This window comes from Eucyclogobius newberryi, unplaced genomic scaffold (assembly GCF_026437365.1).
Source record: "Eucyclogobius newberryi isolate DKJ021-1_F unplaced genomic scaffold, fEucNew1.0.hap1 SCAF_1, whole genome shotgun sequence".
Taxonomy (NCBI): domain Eukaryota; kingdom Metazoa; phylum Chordata; class Actinopteri; order Gobiiformes; family Gobiidae; genus Eucyclogobius; species Eucyclogobius newberryi.
In genome coordinates this window covers 8,354,476-8,377,844 of record NW_027315723.1, presented here as the reverse complement: position 1 = coordinate 8,377,844, position 23,369 = coordinate 8,354,476, and the positions used below count along the sequence as shown (strand labels likewise).

The 23,369-nt window shown below is 38.6% G+C and overlaps 1 protein-coding gene across 2 annotated transcripts in view; it reads left to right on the top strand.

Annotated features, from left to right (window-relative positions):
- LOC140370936 (uncharacterized) overlaps nt 1–23,369 on the top strand; it is a 77,505-nt gene that overhangs the window by 31,871 nt on the left and 22,265 nt on the right. For both annotated transcript variants that reach the window (XM_072458320.1, XM_072458253.1), the window contains exons 11-18: nt 2,086–2,212; nt 6,445–6,480; nt 8,158–8,294; nt 9,248–9,368; nt 11,502–11,647; nt 15,613–15,739; nt 20,605–20,634; nt 20,735–20,847. In XM_072458320.1, coding sequence (XP_072314421.1) covers nt 2,086–2,212; nt 6,445–6,480; nt 8,158–8,294; nt 9,248–9,368; nt 11,502–11,647; nt 15,613–15,739; nt 20,605–20,634; nt 20,735–20,847 — 837 coding nt within the window. The remainder of the gene's footprint in view (nt 1–2,085; nt 2,213–6,444; nt 6,481–8,157; nt 8,295–9,247; nt 9,369–11,501; nt 11,648–15,612; nt 15,740–20,604; nt 20,635–20,734; nt 20,848–23,369) is intronic.

The window sequence follows — 23,369 nt, the reverse complement described above, 5'->3', positions numbered from 1 at the left end:
AATTAGATTATTTTGATTTATTTTAATCAAATCAAATATGGCATTTTTAAGACTTATTACGGCCATGAAAATATTGATACCCAGATAATAATCAATAGTAATGTGGGAAAAAAAGTCAAACTTGGGCCTTTCCTGAGTTGTTTCGTCTGGAGTTATATCAGAACTGTATAAGAGCAGATACTGAGATATGTGAGATATTGTATCAGAAATGCAGTGGTCGCCTGGAGTTCTGACTTTGTTGTGCATCATTTTATATGTGACACTTTTGGATGAGTTCATTTCCTGCAGTTGAAGGTTGCACACATTAGGAGGAAAGCACAAGGGAGAGAGCCACAGTAACGGAGAGAAATTTAGATTTGACTCACAACAAAGTTTGACATTGAACCGTCTGACCTGCAGCTGCACAGGGAGAGCAAACTGAAAAGTGAAAATGTTTGAGGACGATCAATATAAAGTTTTTCTCTGCAGTTTCTCATTCAAATGCAGTAGACATCTTTATTTTATGTATCTATTTGAATAGGACATGCTGTCTCTGTGTATGCTGTAAATACACCGGATTTAGCTCAAAGCTAGTTTCCATCCGTAGATCCCATGGGACGGAGGTAAACCCAGATATAACAGTGTAAACATGTTCTAAGTAACACTTTCCACTTCTCACCTATATTTGGTCAGTTTGTCTGTAGATTTAGCTGAAGTCTGTGCAGTTGTTCAGTCCTCTAGAATTGTTTAGATTCCCCCCCACACACAATGGAGCATATTGTAAAACCAGTTTGCTGCAGGCTGTTTGCATCTAATTATGAATTATTATATAAATTGAAAAAGATTTTATACTGCACACGTCCACATGTTGTGAATAGTGATGAGCCAAAGGGTTTGTGTCTGGCTGTTTTTTTTAAAATTAAATCTTTAAACTGATTATTCACTACAGTGTTGGGCTGCATTTAACACCTATTCATAAGTTTCATGTTCCTGTTTGTAGGTGACATCTTAAAGCTTTGCTATTGTCAGTATCTTCTCTCATCTATTTGATCAGATCAAGTGCATACGACCAATTCACCAAAACATAGTCACCATAATAATTATATTAATATTTTGCCAAGTTTATGAAGTGTATACATTTACTTCCTGGTTGGACATGTGCAGCACAGAAATGAATAGAGCAATAGCAACGATTTGTGGCCCTAAAGATGGCCCCTGGGTGCTTTTTCAGCTTGTAGAGAAACAGCAGCAGAGATTAAACACTTCCTCAAGTTATTGGAAGATTAAGTCTAATGAAACAAAGCACGACTCCAGCTGTGTTTTTATTGCTGAACCACATCAATTGTCACGAGGCCAAACCTTTATCAAGTCTTTGATATATTAGAAATTCTCCTGACAAATAATTAAAACCCAGTGCTGTGGCGGGCTCTAAGGGTCAGTGTGGTGCTGTAATGAGCTGTGTTGCATAATGGATGGGCTGGTGCTGTGGTCGAGGCACCATTAGATAAATGGGCCTTAATCAGCCGTAGAAATGAATGTACGTCATGGAATACATAACGAAAAGTAGAAAATGTAAATACCCGGCCTATTGGGATGTCTTTGTGTGGTATAGTGCTCTCAATCTATTCTGCTGCATTGTGTTCTTCTGCTGCAGGGTCATTAGAGATGCTTTTGTCAGACAAGATATTTCCGTGGTTGTTTTGCATTGAATGTCCTCCCTACTCTCACCCCCATTTTACACAACACTGTCCTGTCTATTAGATTGACTGCACTTTGCCCCCTGTTTCACAGCTTTAATTCATTAATTAAATCTATTAAGAGTGCTTTTTAAACTTCCTATATGTTATCTGTCCTTTTCCTCTGTATCTACCTGTGTTGCAACAATGAAATTTCCCCATGTGTGGACAATAAAGGAATATCTTATCTTATCTTAATTTAATTTCACTGTTTTAAAGCTATGACTGAAAAGTCCTGCATGTGAATATTACCAATGAGAACTAGTTCAAAACATTTAAATACAGACTTCCTCCTCTCACTTTGTAATGCAGCTTTAATATTGTGTTCTCGTGGACTAAATACTGAAGTATAAGTTTTGTGTTCTTCCAGGTGGCTGGTGTTCAGTGACCCGAACCTCCAGGGCATGCTGGCTGTGCTGGAGACAGGAGTTTACCCTTTCCCCGAGGCCTGGGGGTTCCCCTCGCCCTTTGTGGGGTCACTGCGACCACTCAAGATGGTGAGAAGCTCTATTTCATTTCAAACAGACAAAACACACGAATAAGGTAAATGCAAAGTTTATTGAACGGATAAACAGGTAAAAAGGTTAGAGATGTGCTGAAGGGAGAGGACGATAGACTTCTTTAAAAATGTAAACATATTGCATTTAGACTGTGGACTGTATCATCATAATTCCATGAGATAAACAAGACTTTGAATTCTTTCCATTTACACACAAAAAACTGCAACATTTCTGGAAACCACGTGCTTTTACAGACAGAGGTATGAATCTGTATCAACATTTGAGTAATTGTCCGTTCCTGTGGCAGGAAGACTGTGTGAGAGAGAGTCATTGTGATTGACACATTTACACGGCCATTAAAAGTCGGATAACAAGAATAATCAGATCGGCCAATAATTGGTTCAGCTTTTTGATGTGTGTTCACAGCAAAAGAGAAATCTGATCTTCATAAACACTCAGTGACTCGTGTCAGTCAAATGTACAATGACATTTCCCCCGTCATTTATGTTTCTGCCACATTAGTCTTTTTGCATTATTTTGCTGGTCAAAACATACATGTGTGATCGATCAGAAACAAATCTGATTACTCATATCCGCTCATATCTGTTTACATGACATTTCAGTCATCTGACCACCCTAGAAATCCTCTAAACATTAGCTGCTAATGTTGCTATGGTCCGTGTGCTTGTGAACACAGCCAGTGTCGATTACAGGCGGCGGATTAAGAAACATCGACTTTTTTTATTTGAATGTCTGTTAACCGTCTTAACATGGCGAAACATGTGATTGTTTTCCTCTGTTATTGTGTTATTGCTCTTGTGTTATTGTGTTATTGCTCTTGTGTTATTGTGTTATTGCTCTTGTGTTATTCTGTTATTGTGTTATTGCTCTTGTGTTATTGTGTTATTGTTTTATTGCTCTTGTGTTATTGCTCTTGTGTTATTGCTTTTGTGTTATTGTGTTATTGCTCTTGTGTCATTGTGTTATTGCTCTTGTGTTATTGCTCTTGTGTTATTGTGTTATTGCTCTTGTGTCATTGTGTTATTGCTCTTGTGTTATTGCTCTTGTGTTATTGTGTTATTGCTCTTGTGTTATTGTGTTATTGCTCTTGTGTTATTGCTCTTGTGTCATTGTGTTATTGCTCTTGTGTTATTGCTCTTGTGTTTTTGCTCTTGTGTTATTGCTCTTGTGTTATTGTGTTATTGCTCTTGTGTCATTGTGTTATTGCTCTTGTGTTATTGCTCTTGTGTTATTGTGTTATTGCTCTTGTGTCATTGTGTTATTGCTCTTGTGTTATTGCTCTTGTGTTATTGTGTTATTGCTCTTGTGTCATTGTGTTATTGCTCTTGTGTTATTGCTCTTGTGTTATTGTGTTATTGCTCTTGTGTTATTGTGTTATTGCTCTTGTGTTATTGTGTTATTGCTCTTGTGTCATTGTGTTATTGCTCTTGTGTTATTGCTCTTGTGTTATTGTGTTATTGCTCTTGTGTCATTGTGTTATTGCTCTTGTGTTATTGCTCTTGTGTTATTGTGTTATTGCTCTTGTGTTATTGTGTTATTGCTTTTGTGTTATTGTGTTATTGCTCTTGTGTCATTGTGTTATTGCTCTTGTGTTATTGCTCTTGTGTTATTGTGTTATTGCTTTTGTGTTATTGTGTTATTGCTCTTGTGTCATTGTGTTATTGCTCTTGTGTTATTGCTCTTGTGTTATTGTGTTATTGCTCTTGTGTCATTGTGTTATTGCTCTTGTGTTATTGCTCTTGTGTTATTGTGTTATTGCTCTTGTGTCATTGTGTTATTGCTCTTGTGTTATTGCTCTTGTGTTATTGTGTTATTGCTCTTGTGTTATTGTGTTATTGCTTTTGTGTTATTGTGTTATTGCTCTTGTGTCATTGTGTTATTGCTCTTGTGTTATTGCTCTTGTGTTATTGTGTTATTGCTCTTGTGTCATTGTGTTATTGCTCTTGTGTTATTGCTCTTGTGTTATTGTGTTATTGCTCTTGTGTTATTGTGTTATTGCTCTTGTGTTATTGCTCTTGTGTTATTGCTCTTGTGTCATTGTGTTATTGCTCTTGTGTTATTGCTCTTGTGTTTTTGCTCTTGTGTTATTGCTCTTGTGTTTTTGCTCTTGTGTTATTGCTCTTGTGTTATTGTGTTATTGCTCTTGTGTTATTGCGTTATTGCGTTATTGCTCTTGTGTTATTGCTTTTGTGTTATTGTTCTTGTGTTATTGTGTTATTGCTCTTGTGTTATTGCTCTTGTGTTATTGCTCTTGTGTTATTGTGTTATTGCTCTTGTGTTATTGCGTTATTGCTCTTGTGTTATTGCTCTTGTGTTATTTTGTTATTGCTCTTGTGTTATTGCTCTTGTGTTATTGCTCTTGTGTTATTGCTCTTGTGTTATTGCTCTTGTGTTATTGCTCTTGTGCGCTTGAGTAGTCGTCAGTCACTAAAAGAGTCGTTATTCACAATCTCTGGATATAGTTTTTCTCTCTAAATATGAAATCGCTTGTGCCAGCGCCAAAAGTACAATCAAGACTTTCTGCATTTAACTCGATTACGTTCAGCGTTTAGTGACATATGTATCTTAGGTATTCTAACCACGTACTCTAACCCATCGCCAATCTGAGAGAGGGAATACTATTGCAAATTCTGGCGGTCTCCAAAAATTAAAATGGAAACAAATTCATGTTTATCTGTGTGTAAGTATAAGAAATACAAACATGGTCTGATCATCTAAAGCTCTTCTTAGGAAAGAGTACGCAACATTTTACTTCAGACTAAGTCAAATATTTCAAAATAATAATATGATTTACACACAAAGTTGTATGGATATGAATAGAAGTGTATGGATATGAATAGAAGTGTATGAATATGAATAGAAGTGTATGGATATGAATAGAAGTGTATGAATATGAATAGAAGTGTATGAATATGAATAGAAGTGTATGAATATGAATAGAAGTGTATGAATATGAATAGAAGTGTATGAATATGAATAGAAGTGTATGGATATGAATAGAAGTGTATGGATATGAATAGAAGTGTATGGATGTGAATAGAAGTGTATGAATATGAATAGAAGTGTATGAATATGAATAGAAGTGTATGGATGTGAATAGAAGTGTATGAATATGAATAGAAGTGTATGAATATGAATAGAAGTGTATGAATATGAATAGAAGTGTATGGATATGAATAGAAGTGTATGAATATGAATAGAAGTGTATGGATGTGAATAGAAGTGTATGAATATGAATAGAAGTGTATGGATATGAATAGAAGTGTATGAATATGAATAGAAGTGTATGGATGTGAATAGAAGTGTATGGATGTGAATAGAAGTGTATGGATATGAATAGAAGTGTATGAATATGAATAAAAGTGTTGAATATGAATAGAAGTGTATGGATATGAATAGAAGTGTATGAATATGAATAGAAGTGTATGAATATGAATAGAAGTGTATGGATGTGAATAGAAGTGTATGAATATGAATAGAAGTGTATGGATGTGAATAGAAGTGTATGGATGTGAATAGAAGTGTATGAATATGAATAGAAGTGTATGGATGTGAATAGAAGTGTATGGATGTGAATAGAAGTGTATGAATATGAATAGAAGTGTATGGATGTGAATAGAAGTGTATGGATGTGAATAGAAGTGTATGAATATGAATAGAAGTGTATGGATATGAATAGAAGTGTATGAATATGAATAGAAGTGTATGGATGTGAATAGAAGTGTATGGATATGAATAGAAGTGTATGGATGTGAATAGAAGTGTATGGATGTGAATAGAAGTGTATGAATATGAATAGAAGTGTATGGATGTGAATAGAAGTGTATGAATATGAATAGAAGTGTATGGATGTGAATAGAAGTGTATGGATGTGAATAGAAGTGTATGAATATGAATAGAAGTGTATGGATATGAATAGAAGTGTATGAATATGAATAGAAGTGTATGGATGTGAATAGAAGTGTATGGATGTGAATAGAAGTGTATGAATATGAATAGAAGTGTATGGATGTGAATAGAAGTGTATGGATGTGAATAGAAGTGTATGAATATGAATAGAAGTGTATGGATGTGAATAGAAGTGTATGAATATGAATAGAAGTGCATGGATATGAATAAAAGTGTATAATGTGCGTGTGTTGTGTCAGAGCAATGGAAACCACTTCCTCACCTCATCAGATCTGAATCGTTCTCTTTGCATTTTTCAGGGAGGATTTAAAGTGGAGAATCCCAATGAAATCAAGGTAAGAAGCTTCTAGTGACTTAAACCATCTCTATTCTCACACTTGAAGGTGATATGACTGCCGGATTGACATTCTTCTTTAAAAATAAAAAAGTCTATTTGAGTTTAGTGCAAAAAACAGTTGATCCAGGCAACATTTCTATCAGCTCTAACTTATGATGACATTATATATATGTATTCTACAACAACAGTCTTAGAACCTCTGAACTCATTTAGCTCTAAGGTTCAGCTCTAAGGTTTAGCTCTAAGGTTCAGCTCTAAGGTTCAGCTCTAAGGTTCATCTCTAAGATTAAGCTCTAAGGTTCATCTCTAAGGTTCATCTCTAAGGTGCAGCTCTAGGTTCAGCTCTAAGGTTCAGCTCTAAGGTTCATCTCTAAGGTTCATCTCTAAGGTTCAGCTCTAGGTTCAGCTCTAAGGTTCAGCTCTAAGGTTCAGCTCTAGGTTCAGCTTTAAGGTTCAGATCCAAGGTTCAGCTCTAAGGTTCAGCTCTAAGGTTCAGCTCTAAGGTTCAGCTTTAAGGTTCAGCTTTAAGGTTCAGCTTTAAGGTTCAGCTTTAAGGTTCAGATCCAAGGTTCAGATCCAAGGTTCAGATCCAAGGTTCAGATCCAAGGTTCATCTCTAAGGTTAAGCTCTAGGTTCAGCTCTAAGGTTCAGCTCTAAGGTTCAGCATAAGTTTCATTACAGGAGAAGGATTCAGAACTCATCACTGTGAATTATACTCTGTAGAATGACTGTTATTGGCTGTAAATTCTGTTTATTCTGTTTTGTGAAATGTTCTTGTTGAGAAACTCTCCAGCAGTCCTACTGATCCATCTCCGATCATAGGAGTTTGCAAGGTCACTTCAAAATACATTGCATTCTATTATTGGGAGGAGAATGTACAATATAATCTGCTTTTCTTTATTCCAACACAAAAAGATCCAATCACTTTGTGCCATTTCAGGGACTCACTCCAACGCTGTAATTATATTGACACACTATGTTCCCCATATTCCCCTGATCATCTGTGTATGAAAACCTCTTTGTGATTTAAAGACTACTTATTTTCTCTCAAACTCAATACTGAGGAAGGTGGTCATTTAATTTAAACGTTAGCTGCATGTTTGTCACAATATTCAGTCTTAATGTTACGATTATTCTGAGAATAAACTATTTTACGACTCCATGACCAAACAGTGACATCCTTGATTTAGGTTAATTCCCCTGCTGTATATGTATGTGACCAGCTCTGTGCAGTAAATCAAACTGAACTAACATGACATAAACAACCAGATAAAAACATATATTTTCAGGTTAATTTTTCTTGAGTTGAGATTGAAATGACGCTTTTCACTTCCAAAAATTCCCATGATTATTATTTAATTCTCACGATTATTCAAATATTGTGATCAGTTCTTTATATTCTTGATTATGGATTAACCACAACATGATTTATATGGAACCCTTTTCCAACAAACAATCTGGTGAAAATTATACCACCTTTTTTATGGACTGGCAATATCGGTCAACCAGAAAAAGAGACAGACGTTACTAGTTCTGGTCATTAAGTTTGTACTTGCAGGATTTGTTTGTATGTATTGTGTCAATGGTATTTAGAAAAAGAAAAATATATGTACATGTTAAAGACATGTTCTGGGAATAAGAGTGTGTTTTTCTGACGTGTCCTCTCTCTGCACAGGCGGTGGTGTTCGAGCGAGCTGGGTTTGAAGGTCCAAGTTTAGAGACTGAGACTGACGTGTTTTCTTTTGGAGAAGAGGAGGAGGGAGAAGACACCACCCTGCAGTGCGTCGGCTCACTCAAGATACTGGGAGGACTGTGAGTATATGTAATATGTATATGTAATATGTACTGTGTAAGAAGAGATGCCGATGTCAACATTGTTTATTCTTCTTGATCCAGTTTTCTGATCATTCTCTAATCGATTTCTAATAAATGCAAAATAATGCCTTATATATTTGGCCTACATTTTCTCATTTTAAAGGCGCAATGGACGATTTTTCGGCGATTTGAGAACTCAGGCGGAAGTGATACAACACACACGTGCGTTTGTTTATTAGCACAACGAATCGCATCGCATCTCTCGTCTCCCGAAGATTTTCTCTGTCTTCATTGTGTCATTTTTCCCGTACACTGAGGGAACTATATTATGATATATCAATGCGCTTAGACACAGGGAAACGTGCTGTTCTCATGGGGACGAGCCGGACGAGGCTGCAGGTGAGCAGTAGGTGCGTTTTTATGATTGATACGTGGCAGGACTAATCGCCACGAGGAAATGAGACTCAGATTTGGGCCAAAAAAATTGTCCATTCCACCTTTAACAGCGCCTCACTGCACACAGGTCAATGCAACACTTCACCAGAAAAGTGATGTAGTGCACCTTTAACATATACTCATCTTCAAAGGTTCAGTGCTTTTTTTTAAATTAAATTCACCTCATTAGACTAAATCACAGGTCAGATCTGTGGAGAGACGAGGCCACTCAGAGACTCACATGTTGTGCAGCTTCTCTCTGAGTCTGGGCACAAAGATTGGCTTTTTCCCTCAAATACCTCACACAAGCAATAAAAGAGTTTACACCACCCTGTTGAACTCACTGCCCTCTGTCCACTGGAACTCTTTTCAAATGTTACAAGAGACCAAACCTTTTTAGTGCCTTAAGGGCGCAAAGGCACAGGATTTTACGGGTTCTGTGTCGACATTTCAGGACAAAGATTTGTAAACACACTCAGATTTGTGAGTATTTTTGCCTGTTTGTGCCTCCTCAGGTGGTTGGGCTACAGCGAGCCCGGCTTCGAGGGGCAGCAGTACATTCTGGAGGAGGGGGAGTACCTGGGCTGTGAGGACTGGGGCGGAGCCGAGATCCTGTCACTGCGACCCATCATGGCTGTAAGTACTCAATGTGCTACGTTCACGACACTAGTACAGAAGAAGATATCATATTTTTAGATGGACAGAAGGAACCTGTAACTCTACGGGAAATGTGTGTGTGTTTTTTGAAAGAAACATTCAAGCTGAAAATCCACTTTAGTCTTGGTTTTGCAAAACACCTGCCATATTCATGATGTGGGTGAAAGTCCTTTTGAACTGACCACAATCATGCATTTGTAATTCATATATTGCTTTATTGTCCACACATGGGGAAATGTCATTGTTGCAACGCAGTAGATACAGAGGAAAAGGACAGATAACTTATAGGAAGTTTAAAAAGCACTCTTAATAGAAGAACTCTTATAAACAAAACTATTTTAAACAAAAACTCCATAGACAAAACCTCTCATTTCTTCATAAGGAATGGAGGTGGAAAATAAAGATAAAATAAAATAAAAAACAGCTAGCGTAAGACAAAATAATACTAATAATAATGGTAAAATAAACACTCTATTTACATCAGTTACAGAAGTATGAGCAAATAATATGCCCAGACAGTATTACATAGATATTAACCATAAACCAGGTCAAAACATCTACATTTCTACAATTAAACAGCACATTCCATAATAGAAATCCGACCCATCTCTTTTCCTCCAATCTTTAGTTGTTGTAGTGGTGTTTAACTCTTATAATTCAAATGTAATCTCTTAATTTACTCCCTTATTTGATAGCGCTGGTGTGGGAGCGCTGCTGTTCTCTAATGCTGAAAAAAGGAGATTAGCTACAAGTGTCATATCTACAAGCAAGTACAGGCCAAAATGTGTTAGTAATAATATTTGAACAGTCATGTACATTTAAGAAGTGGCTTTTTATAACAGTTACAGCCTTCAAAACAAGCGATAGAGATAGAGATTGATACTTGACCTTTCACGGCTCTTTCTGAACACCCCAGGCCGGTCTCAGATGCAGCTGTGGACGTGTGTTTTGTCCACGTTTGTCAGATTGTTTCCTCGGCTTTCACGTGAGAGCAGATCTGAGCTATTTAAAGTGGAATGTCAAGCGCATTTTTGGCTATGACCTTTGGAGCTAATGTTTTCCAATGTTCAGAGATATGGAAATCGATGCTCTCTGCTCGACGATGGCTGGTGTGGCGTTGTTGTTGTGAGGTGCTTTGTAATTAGTGACGTGTGGTTAGTTTAAACTTTAAGGAGAATAGTTTTGTACTTTAAAAAAAAATGAATAAAATGAAATTTCTTTGAATGTGACAAAAGAGACAAAAAAGTTGTTATTGACAATGTAAGACAATAAAAACACTTAATATTGTACCCTGAACATGATTTAGTTTTACTCCTTTTGGAAATTATACAAATTGAAATAAGTTGACTTTTGTCATTTTTTCACTTCATCCACCTTTATTATTTAGTATTATTTATTGTGGCAAGGGCAATTACGTTCTCTCAGTTTGTTAAGGAAGCCCCGCCCACATTCTGTTCGAATGCGTAAGGGTCTGGAATCGAAGTCAGAGCCAATGAAATCGTCGGTAATCCATTTACCTGTCCAATCCCAGTCGAAGGCTTTAGCGCGTCACACTGAGATAAGGAAGTAGCTCTTCACCCCCGTTCAAAACATTCAAGATGGCGGACCCGGCTCATGACCCGGCTCGTGACCCGGCTCGTGACCCGGCTCGTGACCCGGCTCGTGACCCGGCTCGTGACCCGGCTCCTGACCCGGCTCGTGACCCGGCTCGTGACCGAGTGTTTACTTCTGCTCTCGCTTCGGTTTGAACAATCAGGAAAGTCCGCTCTACTCGCCGTGATGAACGTGCGTTAGATGCGGTTATACGAAGGGCGTCATCGCGATTCAGGAGACATTTTCTGCGTTCGGGGACGGATAACGCGGAACACGCCTTGTTGACATGGGCTACGTAATATCCGGTTAAGCATGTGGCGTTTTTTGCGTCACTTCTGGGTTTATGTGATCGGTTCTGTCTCTGCTCTAAACTCCGCCCTGGAAATTGAAACAAAGCGGTCGAGCCCCAGACCCACACACAGGAGGAGAGGGAGAACCTTGTGCCACCCTGACGTCGCCAGAACCTGGAAATGAGAAAGAAAAGACTGCGCTAAACTCTTTGGCCCGTTTGTCTTGCAGGATTTCATGTCTCCTCACCTGAAAATGTTCAGCGACGGAGACTTCGGCGCTCTGGGGCTGAACATCGACCTCACCGTCCCCGTGATAAACATGGACGAGACCGGGTACGGACTCAAGACTCAGTCCGTGGACGTGCTCAGCGGAGTGTAAGTACCACGACGCTCGCCGCTTTGTCCGCGCACAAGTCCACATCAGTCAACACATTATGATCGTTTTCGACATTTTTGTGCATGAATCATTTTGACCGAACTCAAAAGTCTACACTTCATATCAGTATGTGAGGATGACGGGGTTCAATTATGTAACAAGTGTCATATCTACAATGTGTGTCGTTCCTTTGAATCCAAGGCTGTCAATCAGAGAAGCACTCAGTCTGTAAATAGGACCGTATAGAACATTAAATTAGTATTCTCTTAATTTTATTGCTAGCAGATATAATATTAAAGTGCACTGTGTAACTTTACTGATAGGGTCTGCTAAAAAAAAGAATCTCCATGTTAGAAAGGGTTTTTTTGAGCAATTAAAACCCCTTGTTATTGAATAAATGCAAGCTATACACACAATGTTTAACGTTATACTGTACATTCCAGGCAAAGCAATGATGGAGACAAGCAGGTAGTGACACTCCACAAGTAAAGTTACATAGTACACCTTTAAGTCAAATACAAACAAAATAAAATTGTGTCGTGTTTAGCAAAATGGCTGAACGTAATATCACAATTAATATCACAATTGTATCATATTGTGCAACCTTTTTTTTGAAGCGTGCAAAACCGCAGAACATTTTGAGAGAGTTATGTCGGTGAAGGATGAACTTTTAAGACTCCGCACATTCTTGTCCGTTCGCACATATTTTCTGCAGAATAGTTTCCCTTTACAGGTGGGTGTTGTATCAGCCCCGCCTCGCTGACAGGTCCAAACACATCCTGACGACACACACAGGTCTGGTACCACGCCCAAACTCCCGTCAGCCACATGCTTTTCACAACACAACTGTGACATTCTAGTGGTAATAGATAAAGTAGTGGAGAACGTCCAAGTTTTTAAGTATTTTTATAAATGCATACAAGTACATAAACAGGTGTGTAGCGAGGACCACACCCCTAGGTTTAATCCAAAGTGTTTATTAACCAACGAGAAGAATGAAAACGTGGGTGAGGGCTGTAGGCTCCCGGGCCTTGATACTCTGGTCTGGAAGATAAAACGGAAGAATTAGAAGAGGAGGGAGGGAGGGGCACGAAGCCACGAACACCGGTGTATGCGAGCTGGAAGCTGACATAGTGTGTGGCCGGGGTTAGGGTTAGGGACGTGAAAAAGGGGTGTGTTCCCGAACTTAAGATAGCAAACTTATCTTCATAAAAAGATGAAAGAATTTTAAAAAAGTAGGACTAAAGCAGGTCTAAAGCAGGTCCAAACCAGGTCTAAAGCAGGTCCAAACCAGGACTAAACCAGGACTAAACCAGGTCTAAAGCAGAACTAAAACAAGTCTAAACCAGGACAAAAGCAGGTCTAAACCAGGACTAAAGCAGGTCTAAAGCAGAACTAAAACAAGTCTAAACCATGACAAAAGCAGGTCTAAACCAGGACTAAAGCAGGTCTAAACCATGACTAAAGCAAGTCTAAACCAGGACTAAAGCAGATCTAAACGAGGACTAAAGCAGAACTAAAGCGGGTTCAAACCAGCACTAAAGCTTGTCTTAACCAGGACTAAAGCAGGGCTAAAGTAGGGCTAAAGCAGGACTAAAGCAGAACTAAAGCGGCTTCAAACCAGGACTAAAGCTTGTCTTAACCAGGACTAAAGCAGGGCTAAAGTAGGGCTAAAGCAGGACTAAAGCAGAACTAAAGCGGCTTCAAACCAGGACTAAAGCTTGTCTTAACCAGGACTAAACCAGGACTAAAGCAGGACTGAAGTAATCTAAGAACAATGTATTTACACTTATTTTATTTATAGAAACATTGAAACACTGACTTCTGCTTGGAAACTGCAGGGCTGATTCTTTCTGTCCCTTTTCTGTGCAAGCTGATTGTGGAGAGAAGGGATTTATTTAAATCTGGGCCTGTTGCAGAATCTGACATGTATCACTTTGTACACACACAAAAAGAATAATCATGTCACATGCCGTTTGCTGCTCCGCTGCAAATGGCACAAATATAAAAACTGCACCTGCGCTGCACAAGATTTATATAGTTACAGAAATAACTCAAATCGCAGCGCAAGCTCCTTCTGACAGTTTAACCTGAAAGAGGAATGTGCACAAGGGCTGAATGGTTCATTGAAAACAGTCATCAAATCGCACTCTTTAAGTACATAATGATGTATTGTATGGTCTATACTTAATGTAGACATGAGAAAAGTTCATGCTATTCTTATATATAGAGCTATACTGTGGATAATTATCAGAAAACATCAACGATGAAAGATATTTCTATGTCTGTATAACCTGCGCTATAGTTCAATCAAAGACATTAAATTACATTAACAAGGCGCGGCAATAACACAAGCCATTATGGGCCATTTGTATTTGAGTCAAATGTAAAAAAATAGGGAAGAATAAACATCACGCCACAGCACATCAGTCTCCACGCCTTGTTTTGTAGTTTTGTTCTTGTAAATGTAAACCAGCTCTGCAAATGAAGCACTTTACCTGCTCAGAATAGAACACGATCGAAGGAAGGTCGTCGTAGGTTTTCAGCAGCTTGGACCAGGATTCAAACATTTAAACATGCTGCTGTTGTGGGGTTCTGTGCTTTTGCATGTAAAGACCCTGAAAGGCAGTGTGGCTCTGCAGAGGAGAGAAGATTCATTATGTTATTGTGCAATGTTAGTCAGTGAGTCAGTCTTCATACTTTAATTTAAAAAAACATGTGAATCTGGAGTTCTTAAACAATATTTCCTCCCACAAAGTTTAGACTGAAAACATTCAAATATATTATTTGTATATGCCACATACAATTAACATAGATTTAACTTGGCCGGCAGGATTAATCCTGGCGATATTTGTGAGTTGATCTGGCCAGGCCCCCGCTGTGATTGGACCTGAACCAGGGGTTCAGAGACTGGGCCAATCACAGAGCAGCATTGTGGTTTGGCAGGACGCCAAAGGGCAAGCGTCCAAACAAACCTAAAAAACCATGGCAACACCAATGGCCGTACTTAGGGACTATTTAGTTTTGAGAAAAACATGCATTTGTGGATGGAAACAATGTCTGTGCTTTTCTCTCGACCGATTTGAACAAATGTTGATTTCTCGGCTTGTTTTGTCCTTGTGAAAAACACTTACCACGTCCCGGGTTTCCCTGAAATCCTGGACTGAATTTATCTCCATCTTAAACCATTCCATGAAAGATATAAGCCTGAGTCTGGCCTGAGGTTTATAAAACTGCACTTTGTTCGTGTGCCCGGTGAATCTGGTGAGGCCGGATCAATGGAACAAACCACTGAAAATGAGCTCAAAAGAGACATCAATCGTGATGTTTTTATGATCGCAGCCGCGCACTGCAAAGGTTTGATTTGTAACATGTTTCCAGTTTATTCTCCCTCTCTTCTCATGCTAGCTTCATGGTCAGTCAGAGGTTTACTGGATATTTAACACATTATTGGAGACAAAGCTGAATTAATATTGTCAGTTAACCAGGTCCTGACCAGATTCATACCTGTGTGCTTGTTACTATGGCAACTCATAATGATTAAGTATGGATTGCCCAAATAAACCAGGATTTACCTTGCTTCAAGGTAACGTGAGGCCAGTACCAGTGCTTATTCACAACACCAGTCCTGATGTTAAACTTCTTATAAAACATTTAAATAAAACTGAATACAGCAACAATGATCCATGGCAGACATGTTCAACATTCTCTGATTGGTCTTTCTGCCTATCAATCCCACCCAACAGATATTGAGGGGTTGGGAGGTTTCAGTGAAAGTATTTACAAAGTAAGAGGCTTTGTCCTAATGACTTAGTTGTCCTTCCTTCTGCCCGTTGTCAGGCTTGAGATAGTCAGCAAAACAAAACCAGGGATTATTCTTGTTTCTTTTTTACCCTGATTCCCATAACTATTTATCCTCTTTTCTTCAAACTCTAAAGAAATAATCTTGTATGTTCTCTTGCAGCTGGGTGGTGTTTGAGGCCCCGGGCTTCAGTGGAGAGAGCTTCCTCCTGGAGAAGGGTCAGTACGGGAGCCCGGAGGACTGGGGGTCAACACGGGCCACCATCGCCTCGGCCATGCCTGTAGTGCTGGTGAGTGCACTGCCTCTAAGAGGACCTGTTTTTGAACAGGTTTTGACAAGACCAAGAGTAAATCAAAGCCGCAGTATCGGCGATGATGGCTCTCGCCACCCGCGCGCGACCGTGTTTTGTTGTTGTTGTTGTTGTTGTTGTTGTTTTATGGCGGTTGGCATCCAATTGTTGCATTACCGCCAGACTTTATTCCTCCTCAGACTGTCGTAGTCCGTAAAAGTACTCCTTCCATTGCTTTGGTGTTACAAAGCCCATGAGGTCATGATATGTCTTTGTGACTAGAATAGTTGTTGTTGTTTCAGAGACCAACCGGCTTTATTCCAGGGAGACTCTTCTTCATCTTCCTCTCCTTCTTTGACGTTCGGTGCTTCCATCGTACAGCTTTATTCTTTAGGCTTCATTCTATAGGCTTTAATATTTCCACTGATGTCGCTGCTTGGTAGCCGTGCGTCTACGAGACTGGGCGAGGACAGGAGACCACCCCCACCCCCATCTCGTCACTCTGATCACTCTGACTCCCCAAAAGCAGACCCCCATCACTCCGACTCCCATTTAGCGCCTTTAGCCTGTTTTCTATATCTGCCCAATCAAGCTCCTTTGTTCTAAGGAATCTCCCTGCAGCTTTAGCAATGATCCTGATCCTTTCAGTTCTGCTTTGAGTCTGAGCAGCACAGTTTACAACATCCACCATAAAGAGTACAAAATCCTCTCTATCCACAACCAGGGTATTCTCATTAATTCTGGAACCTGCACACTTGGGACCTCCACTCTTGAAACCTTCACACCTCTTGGGAGCCACGCTGGCCTTTCTCATTTCGCCCTGGCTGGGAGCAGCGCTGGCTCCTCTCTCTGTATTTACTCTAAACTCGTTACTTGAAACTTTCTTGACTGCATCTGCATAGGATACACCTTGAGAGACCTTTATTTTATGCACCTCAGCAGCTCTTTTGCTAAACCTGCATCCCCCGTAGGCAGAGCTATGTTCTTCCCCACAGTTACAGCACTTCAGTTTTGCTCCCACGTCACACTTCCCATACTCATGATCTCCTGCACATTTACCACATCTTTGCCTCCCTCTACAGACCGCTGCAATATGCCCAAAGCGCTGGCACTTAAAGCAACGCAGGGGCGGTGGAACATATGGCCTAACGTCATGGCACATGAACCCAATGAACACCTTACTAGGCAGGCACCTCCCTTCAAGTGTTACCATTACCGACAAGCTGTCACATCTTACCCCAGACCGGGTCACCTTCAACCGCCTAGCGTCCACCACCTTAGCTCCAGTCAAATTCTCCTTAACTTCATCCACAGACGTCGCCGTAGGGACACCTACGATAACTCCTCTGACCGTGTTTCTTTCAGCATCAGACACAAGAATGTCCTTTCCACCCAGACGTTTAGTTCCAATCGCCTTCCGTTGCTGAGCCGCGTCCTTGCACACGACCAGCAGCGAGCCATCTCTAAGGACACTCGCACTCTTGATCACTCCCACAGCTACAGTTAGGCTTTTTGACAATGCCACTGAATTCCACTCCTTAAAGGATGCACTATCCTGTGCAAGCTTTATGATCACCTTACAGTCTCTGCTCTCACCCCGGACATCAATAGCTTCAGCCTCATCCTGCTGCTCATTCCCAGAACCCTCGGACGAGCTAAGGGACTTTTTACGTTTCCGGGCACGTGCCGCCAGAAAAGGCTGCTCCTCCACGCCGTCCAGAACGTCTTCGACCACCGATCCACTCTCCTCCGCCATCTCCCGTCTCTCCAGACCGGAGACTAGCTCTTCTTCTTCTTCTTCTTCTTTGGTGTTAAAAATTCTTTATAGCCCGTGTTTTGATTGCGATTGTCCTGACACTGCATTCTCTTAGACTTTATTCTTTAAACCCCCTCCTCCCTGTACCTCCGTCACCTAGCAACAGAGACCCACCGCTAATGCTAATGCTAAGCCCGCGGCACGAGAGGAAATGTTCCATCAAAATAAAAGAGGACGAGGAAGTGAAGGCATTCATTGCGCCTCTGCTGGCCAATTGTGAAAAATACACAATATCTGCAACTCATGGCGTCTTGAGTAGAATATAAACCATGAGTTTCAAACAAATCAGACAATGTTGAGTTTTTCACACAATGCGCTAGAGAGTAAATTTGTTACATGGGTATTAATTATTTCCACTCAGACATAAAAACACATTAAGATAAGATTAGTGAGTGAAATATGAGCTCCATAGATCAATTCCATTAGGCGTGACTTTTCCTTGAAAAAACAGGAAATTAAGCCTTTTTTGAGGGCGTGTTACGCGGAGATCAACATTCTTTTGAATATTTATTAAATTTCAATGCCTTTAGATGCAAAAAGTGTTGTTTTGAGCCCGAATGCCAGGTGTGTTTTACTCCTCAAAGGTCAGAGGTCAAAGGTAGCTCTATCACTGTCCCAAGTGTCATGTGCCTAGGCCAAAGATTAAGAGTTTCATGTTTTTTCTTTTTTGAACTAGTCGGCACTGTGGCGACGGGCGTTCTCACAACCTCCATTTTATTGGAGTTCGGGCCGAGCCGATCGCGTCTATGTCCCATGTTTGACATTCATCAATGTTCAGGGGGTCAAACATTTTGTCACAACCGAGTTGTGGCAAAATGACCATGAATAATAATAATAATAAGAAAAAACCAGGCAAGAACAAAGACTCGTCACATTTCATTCCATGGAATGTTCCATGGAATGAAATGAAATGGCTTGAGCCAATAAGACTTCCTTACGCTGTCACATTGACTTAAATTGTAGCTCATACTTTTTATTTGTCAAAGTTGTCATTAATGTTTGATCGGGATTAGCAGGTGTTGGCAGTCAAACAATGAGTATTGCAAGTTCAAGTGTGTTACTGTCATAGTCGTCAATTGGAAGTATTGGAAGCACTATTTTAAGGTTGTATACAAGAAATGAATGTTCAAATTTAAATTCGATGGTCACTATTAAGTACTATTATCTGCGTACTATTACCTAAGTACTATTATTTAAGTACTCTTATCTGAGTACTATTACCTAAGTACTATTATCTAAGTACTATTATTTAAGTACTCTTATCTGAGTACTATTACCTAAGTACTATTATCTAAGTACTATTATTTAAGTACTCTTATCTGAGTACTATTACCTAAGTACTATTATCTAAGTACTATTATTTAAGTACTCTTATCTGAGTACTGTTACCTAAGTACTATTATTTAAGTACTCTTATCTGAGTACTATTACCTAAGTACTATTATCTAAGTACTATTATTTAAGTACTCTTATCTGAGTACTGTTACCTAAGTACTATTATTTAAGTACTCTTATCTGAGTACTATTACCTAAGTACTATTATTTAAGTACTCTTATCTGAGTACTGTTACCTAAGTACTATTATCTAAGTACTATTATCCTAAACAACACTCAAAGTCACAGTCACAGTAAAATCTGATTTACCACATGTTTGTGTTAAATATTGTGTAGTTACTCAAATTCAGGAATGCCTGAGAATCTTGACTTAGTTTAGCAACAGTTTTGCTTCGCTTGAATGACCTTCTTTTAAATATGTAGTTCTCAAATCAATGGCATTTGACATACTTGTTATAAATGTAATATTTTCTCCCTTGTTTTTAACTTTTTCTTCATAACTTGAGCATTTTAATTGAAAACATAAAGATGTTCTAATCCCTTTCAGACAATGTTATTGGTAAATATCTTTTTGTGTATGTAATGGAATTCTAAAGCAGAAGTGAGTCTGTAATGCCCTTAATCATGTGAAAAGTAGAAAATATTAGTCATAAGACTCGGCGGTGCTGCGGTGAGTCATGGCCACGTGGGTTTGGTTCGAGGACACTCAAAACAGACAAATATATGACACAAAATATGACTTGAAAATACCGATCACAGCTGCTTAAAAATACATAATGCGTTTTATTTAGTGTATATGTATATTATGCCCTCTTCTTTAGTGATAAATACATACAGTAGATAATTATTTTACATTTCCTTCATTGTAAACTGTACTGTTGATCAAAAGTTACTTAATCATAGAAACCGAACTGTAGAAACGTTCTGTTCACTGCACAACTGAGCTCTGTGGCCTTGTCCCTTTGTGGTATTTCACTGTAACAGGCAAAATATATTCTCTTGTTCTAAAGATACTGTCTTTTTAATGGCCTAGAGTCTGAATAATATTTAAAAAAAAGAAGTACAGGGCAGTGGGCGGGGATAGGGGGGAGGTGGAAACAAAAATTGAGCCTTCATACTTCACACTTACTTATTCTTTGGTTATTTTTTAAACTAATTCCTTTTGTTTTCTTTTTTATGGCAAACAACATTACTGAGAATGATTTGCTCACAAGCACATTTTAAATTACGTCGAGATTAATTTCATATTTTCTTGTTCCTTCGGCTTCTTATTGACTTTAATGGAATTTTTGAAAGACATATTTATAAAAGATTCAGATGTTGGATTTTTATTTTATTTTTTAAAGCAACTCAACTTTCAAATACTGTTAATTGTTAAATAATTGTGAAGTAGAAAAATGTATGAAGTAGTAACACTCTAAAAAGTGCAAATATAGATAAATGAAAGGACTGTAATTGGGAGACATAATAAAATAAAACATTTTCCTTCTGTTTTTGTTCTTTTTAACACTTGAAAATGCAAATCAATAATTTTGTTAATATTAATCTGATGTTCCCACTCGCATCCCTTATTTTTCTTTCAAAGTATTGGTGTTTTTATATTTATTTTAAGTTTGTGGACTGAATGAATGGCCTTTATGTCAACACGAATACACATTGTTGTGGTTCTTTCTTTATTGTTCTCACACTCATCTCTCATTTTTCTTTCATGCAGGAGAATTTTGAGAACACAGCCAAGTTCAAGGTAGGATTTTATGACTCATTTTCTTTTGTAGAAAATTAAAGGTACTATGACTCAGATTGACATTAAACATTTTTCCTCGTGTTTTCTCTGGGTTGATCAGGTGCAGCTGTTCCCTGAGGCCGACTTCCGGGGCTCCGCTGTGGTTCTGGAGGACAGTGAAGGGTCTTTGCCCTCGGGCTTCTCGGTGGGCTCCTGTAAGGTCCTGGCTGGAAGGTGCGTGTCAGCCGCCTCTGTGAAAGGGTTTTATCTCAGTTTGTTCAAGAATAAATGACCGCCAGACGGGATTCAGCAGCAATTTGAGTTTTGAAAGTCCAATTTTACATATAAGATTCTATTGTTTAAACTTGAGCTGGATTCTAATGTAGAATTCACGTTTTAACTCTCAGATTACAGATTTGTTGACCTGGTTTATGGTTCTTTTTTCTGTCATTACTGGGCCTATCCACATGAAAGAAAAACTGGCACAAAGTTCAATGTCTTTTCTCTCAACATGAATGAACAAAAGTGAAGTTATTTTCACAAAAGCCTCAGAAAACAGTGACATTATTCAATTCCAAATACGTGATTGTTGTCAGTTGAAAGGAATTTAAACTATGATATCAATATGACACGTTTGTGGAGAAAATCACAAACAAATTATGAGAAAGTTCAGCATTTTTTCATTTCTATTTTCTGAGATTCCTTCAAAAACCACCATCTGAGATCATGACATCATTCACTTCTAGAACTTATTTTTGAGGGACAAATTAAAGATAAACTATGTAACTTTTATAGTGGGGTTTGCCACCTGTTTGTCTCTATGGATATGTTATTGAGCGTAATGTTCCACACTATAGCATTTAACTTTTCTGTCTTACATTTATTCAATTACAGGTGTTTTAATTGCTAAAAAAGATACTTTGAATAACATGCATTCTCACTATGAGTTGTGTTGGTGTAAAATGTCAGGAAAAGCATTAACATTTCTTTAGAAACAACAGGTTTACGCAAAAAAGGTCAATTCAAATCTGTTGGAAAAACAAGAGCTCAAAACAAAGACGTTTCTCTCATTTTAAAGGCTTCTCTGGAACCGAGACTGGTTAAAAAGATGCAAACTCCTGTTAAAGGAAATGTAGCTCTGTTACATGAAATAAAATGAACTACAATCACAAATTAAAATGTGCCAGCCATAAACAATACACAAATCAGACCTCATCCACCATTGTAAATCTTTTTACAGTAAATTATTGTAAATGAACCAAAACAAAATTCATATATATATTTTAAAAAGTTATTAAATTATAAACGATTCATTATCTGAAATGACAAAAAAATGTAATTAAATAATGTAAAAAAAACCTTCCCAATACTATTTCAGGATTACTTGTGTCTGCGTCCTAACTCATCAGCCACATTTACTAAATAAGATATGCAATAGGCTTCCTACACGCTCTAGATTAGCTCTGATGATACAATATTGTGTGCTTCATTGTTCAGATGGAGGTCAAGAGCAGGGCCGGCCCAAGCCTTCAGGGGGCCCTAAGCGAAAACATTTTTGGGGGCCCCTCACCACGTCATCAGAATCAGTTTTATTGCCATTGTCAGTGAACAATTCACATATGGGAACTTTCTTCAACGCAAACAAAGCACCAAAACTCCAGGGCATCTGTTTGACAGTTAGTTTATTCTCAACACCTCACAAACTCAAATATTGCTAACTTAAATCCCACAATGCAACTTGGTATTCCGCTGACATCACCTCTACTCCCTGTACAAATAACACACGTCCCAGATATGTTTTTGTGCGTATTTGTGGGCGTTAAGGGTCGACAGCCACATTAGCTTAAATTAATGAACAGGGGGGTCTGGGGGCTCTCCCCCAGAAATTTTCAGACCTTTTTTGGGTCTTCTGGTGCATTTTAATGTGGTCCAGCCGGCTAAAGTAAGAGTAAAATGTTGAGGTTGTAATGCTATAAAATGATGTGATGAAACTGTGCCAGGAGAAAATGACTAAAGCCAGTTATTAATACATTAGTGTACTTAATTACTCAATACAATATTGGCTATGAAAAATAATGATGGTCAAATTGATTCATTTTAACTGAAAATGTAAAAGTAATAGTTATCCTTACTAATTTATCTTTTACTGCTCCCAACTGTTCCTTCTTGCCAAAGTGACAAAACAAGTTATATTAAATTAAACAAATGGCATAAGCATTGCTTGATTAACAATTAACACTGATAAAACAGTGCAAACATGTTATTCCCAGAGAATGAACAGAACGAGAAGTGAAGGTCCAAACCTCGCTATAGTGAAGAGACTGCGTTTCTGCAACTTTGCCACTTTTGTATAAAAATATATAGTATTATTCTATAACAGACGTAATCATAATATGTCTGGTTATTTTTCACTATCAATTTATTATAATTTATAACAAATAGTCTAATGATGCTTTTTAAATAAATTGAAATGTTTTATTGCTCTATTAAAAGTGAATTACAATATAAATGTTTGTTCTGATCAGAACACCACACTGGACTCCTGCACCTTGACGTTCCTCTCATTCCACGTTAAGAAGTCAAAGTAAAACAGACATCACGAGTCACGATTGATCTCACACATGGTGATGTGAGAGAGAGGGACGCAAACTCAAACCGCTCATCTCTGACTGAGGCTGCACAGGGGCCCGGGACAGGGCCCCGGGACAGGGGCCGCACACTGTTCACTCCAAAGTCTCACGTCAGAGGTTCTGGAC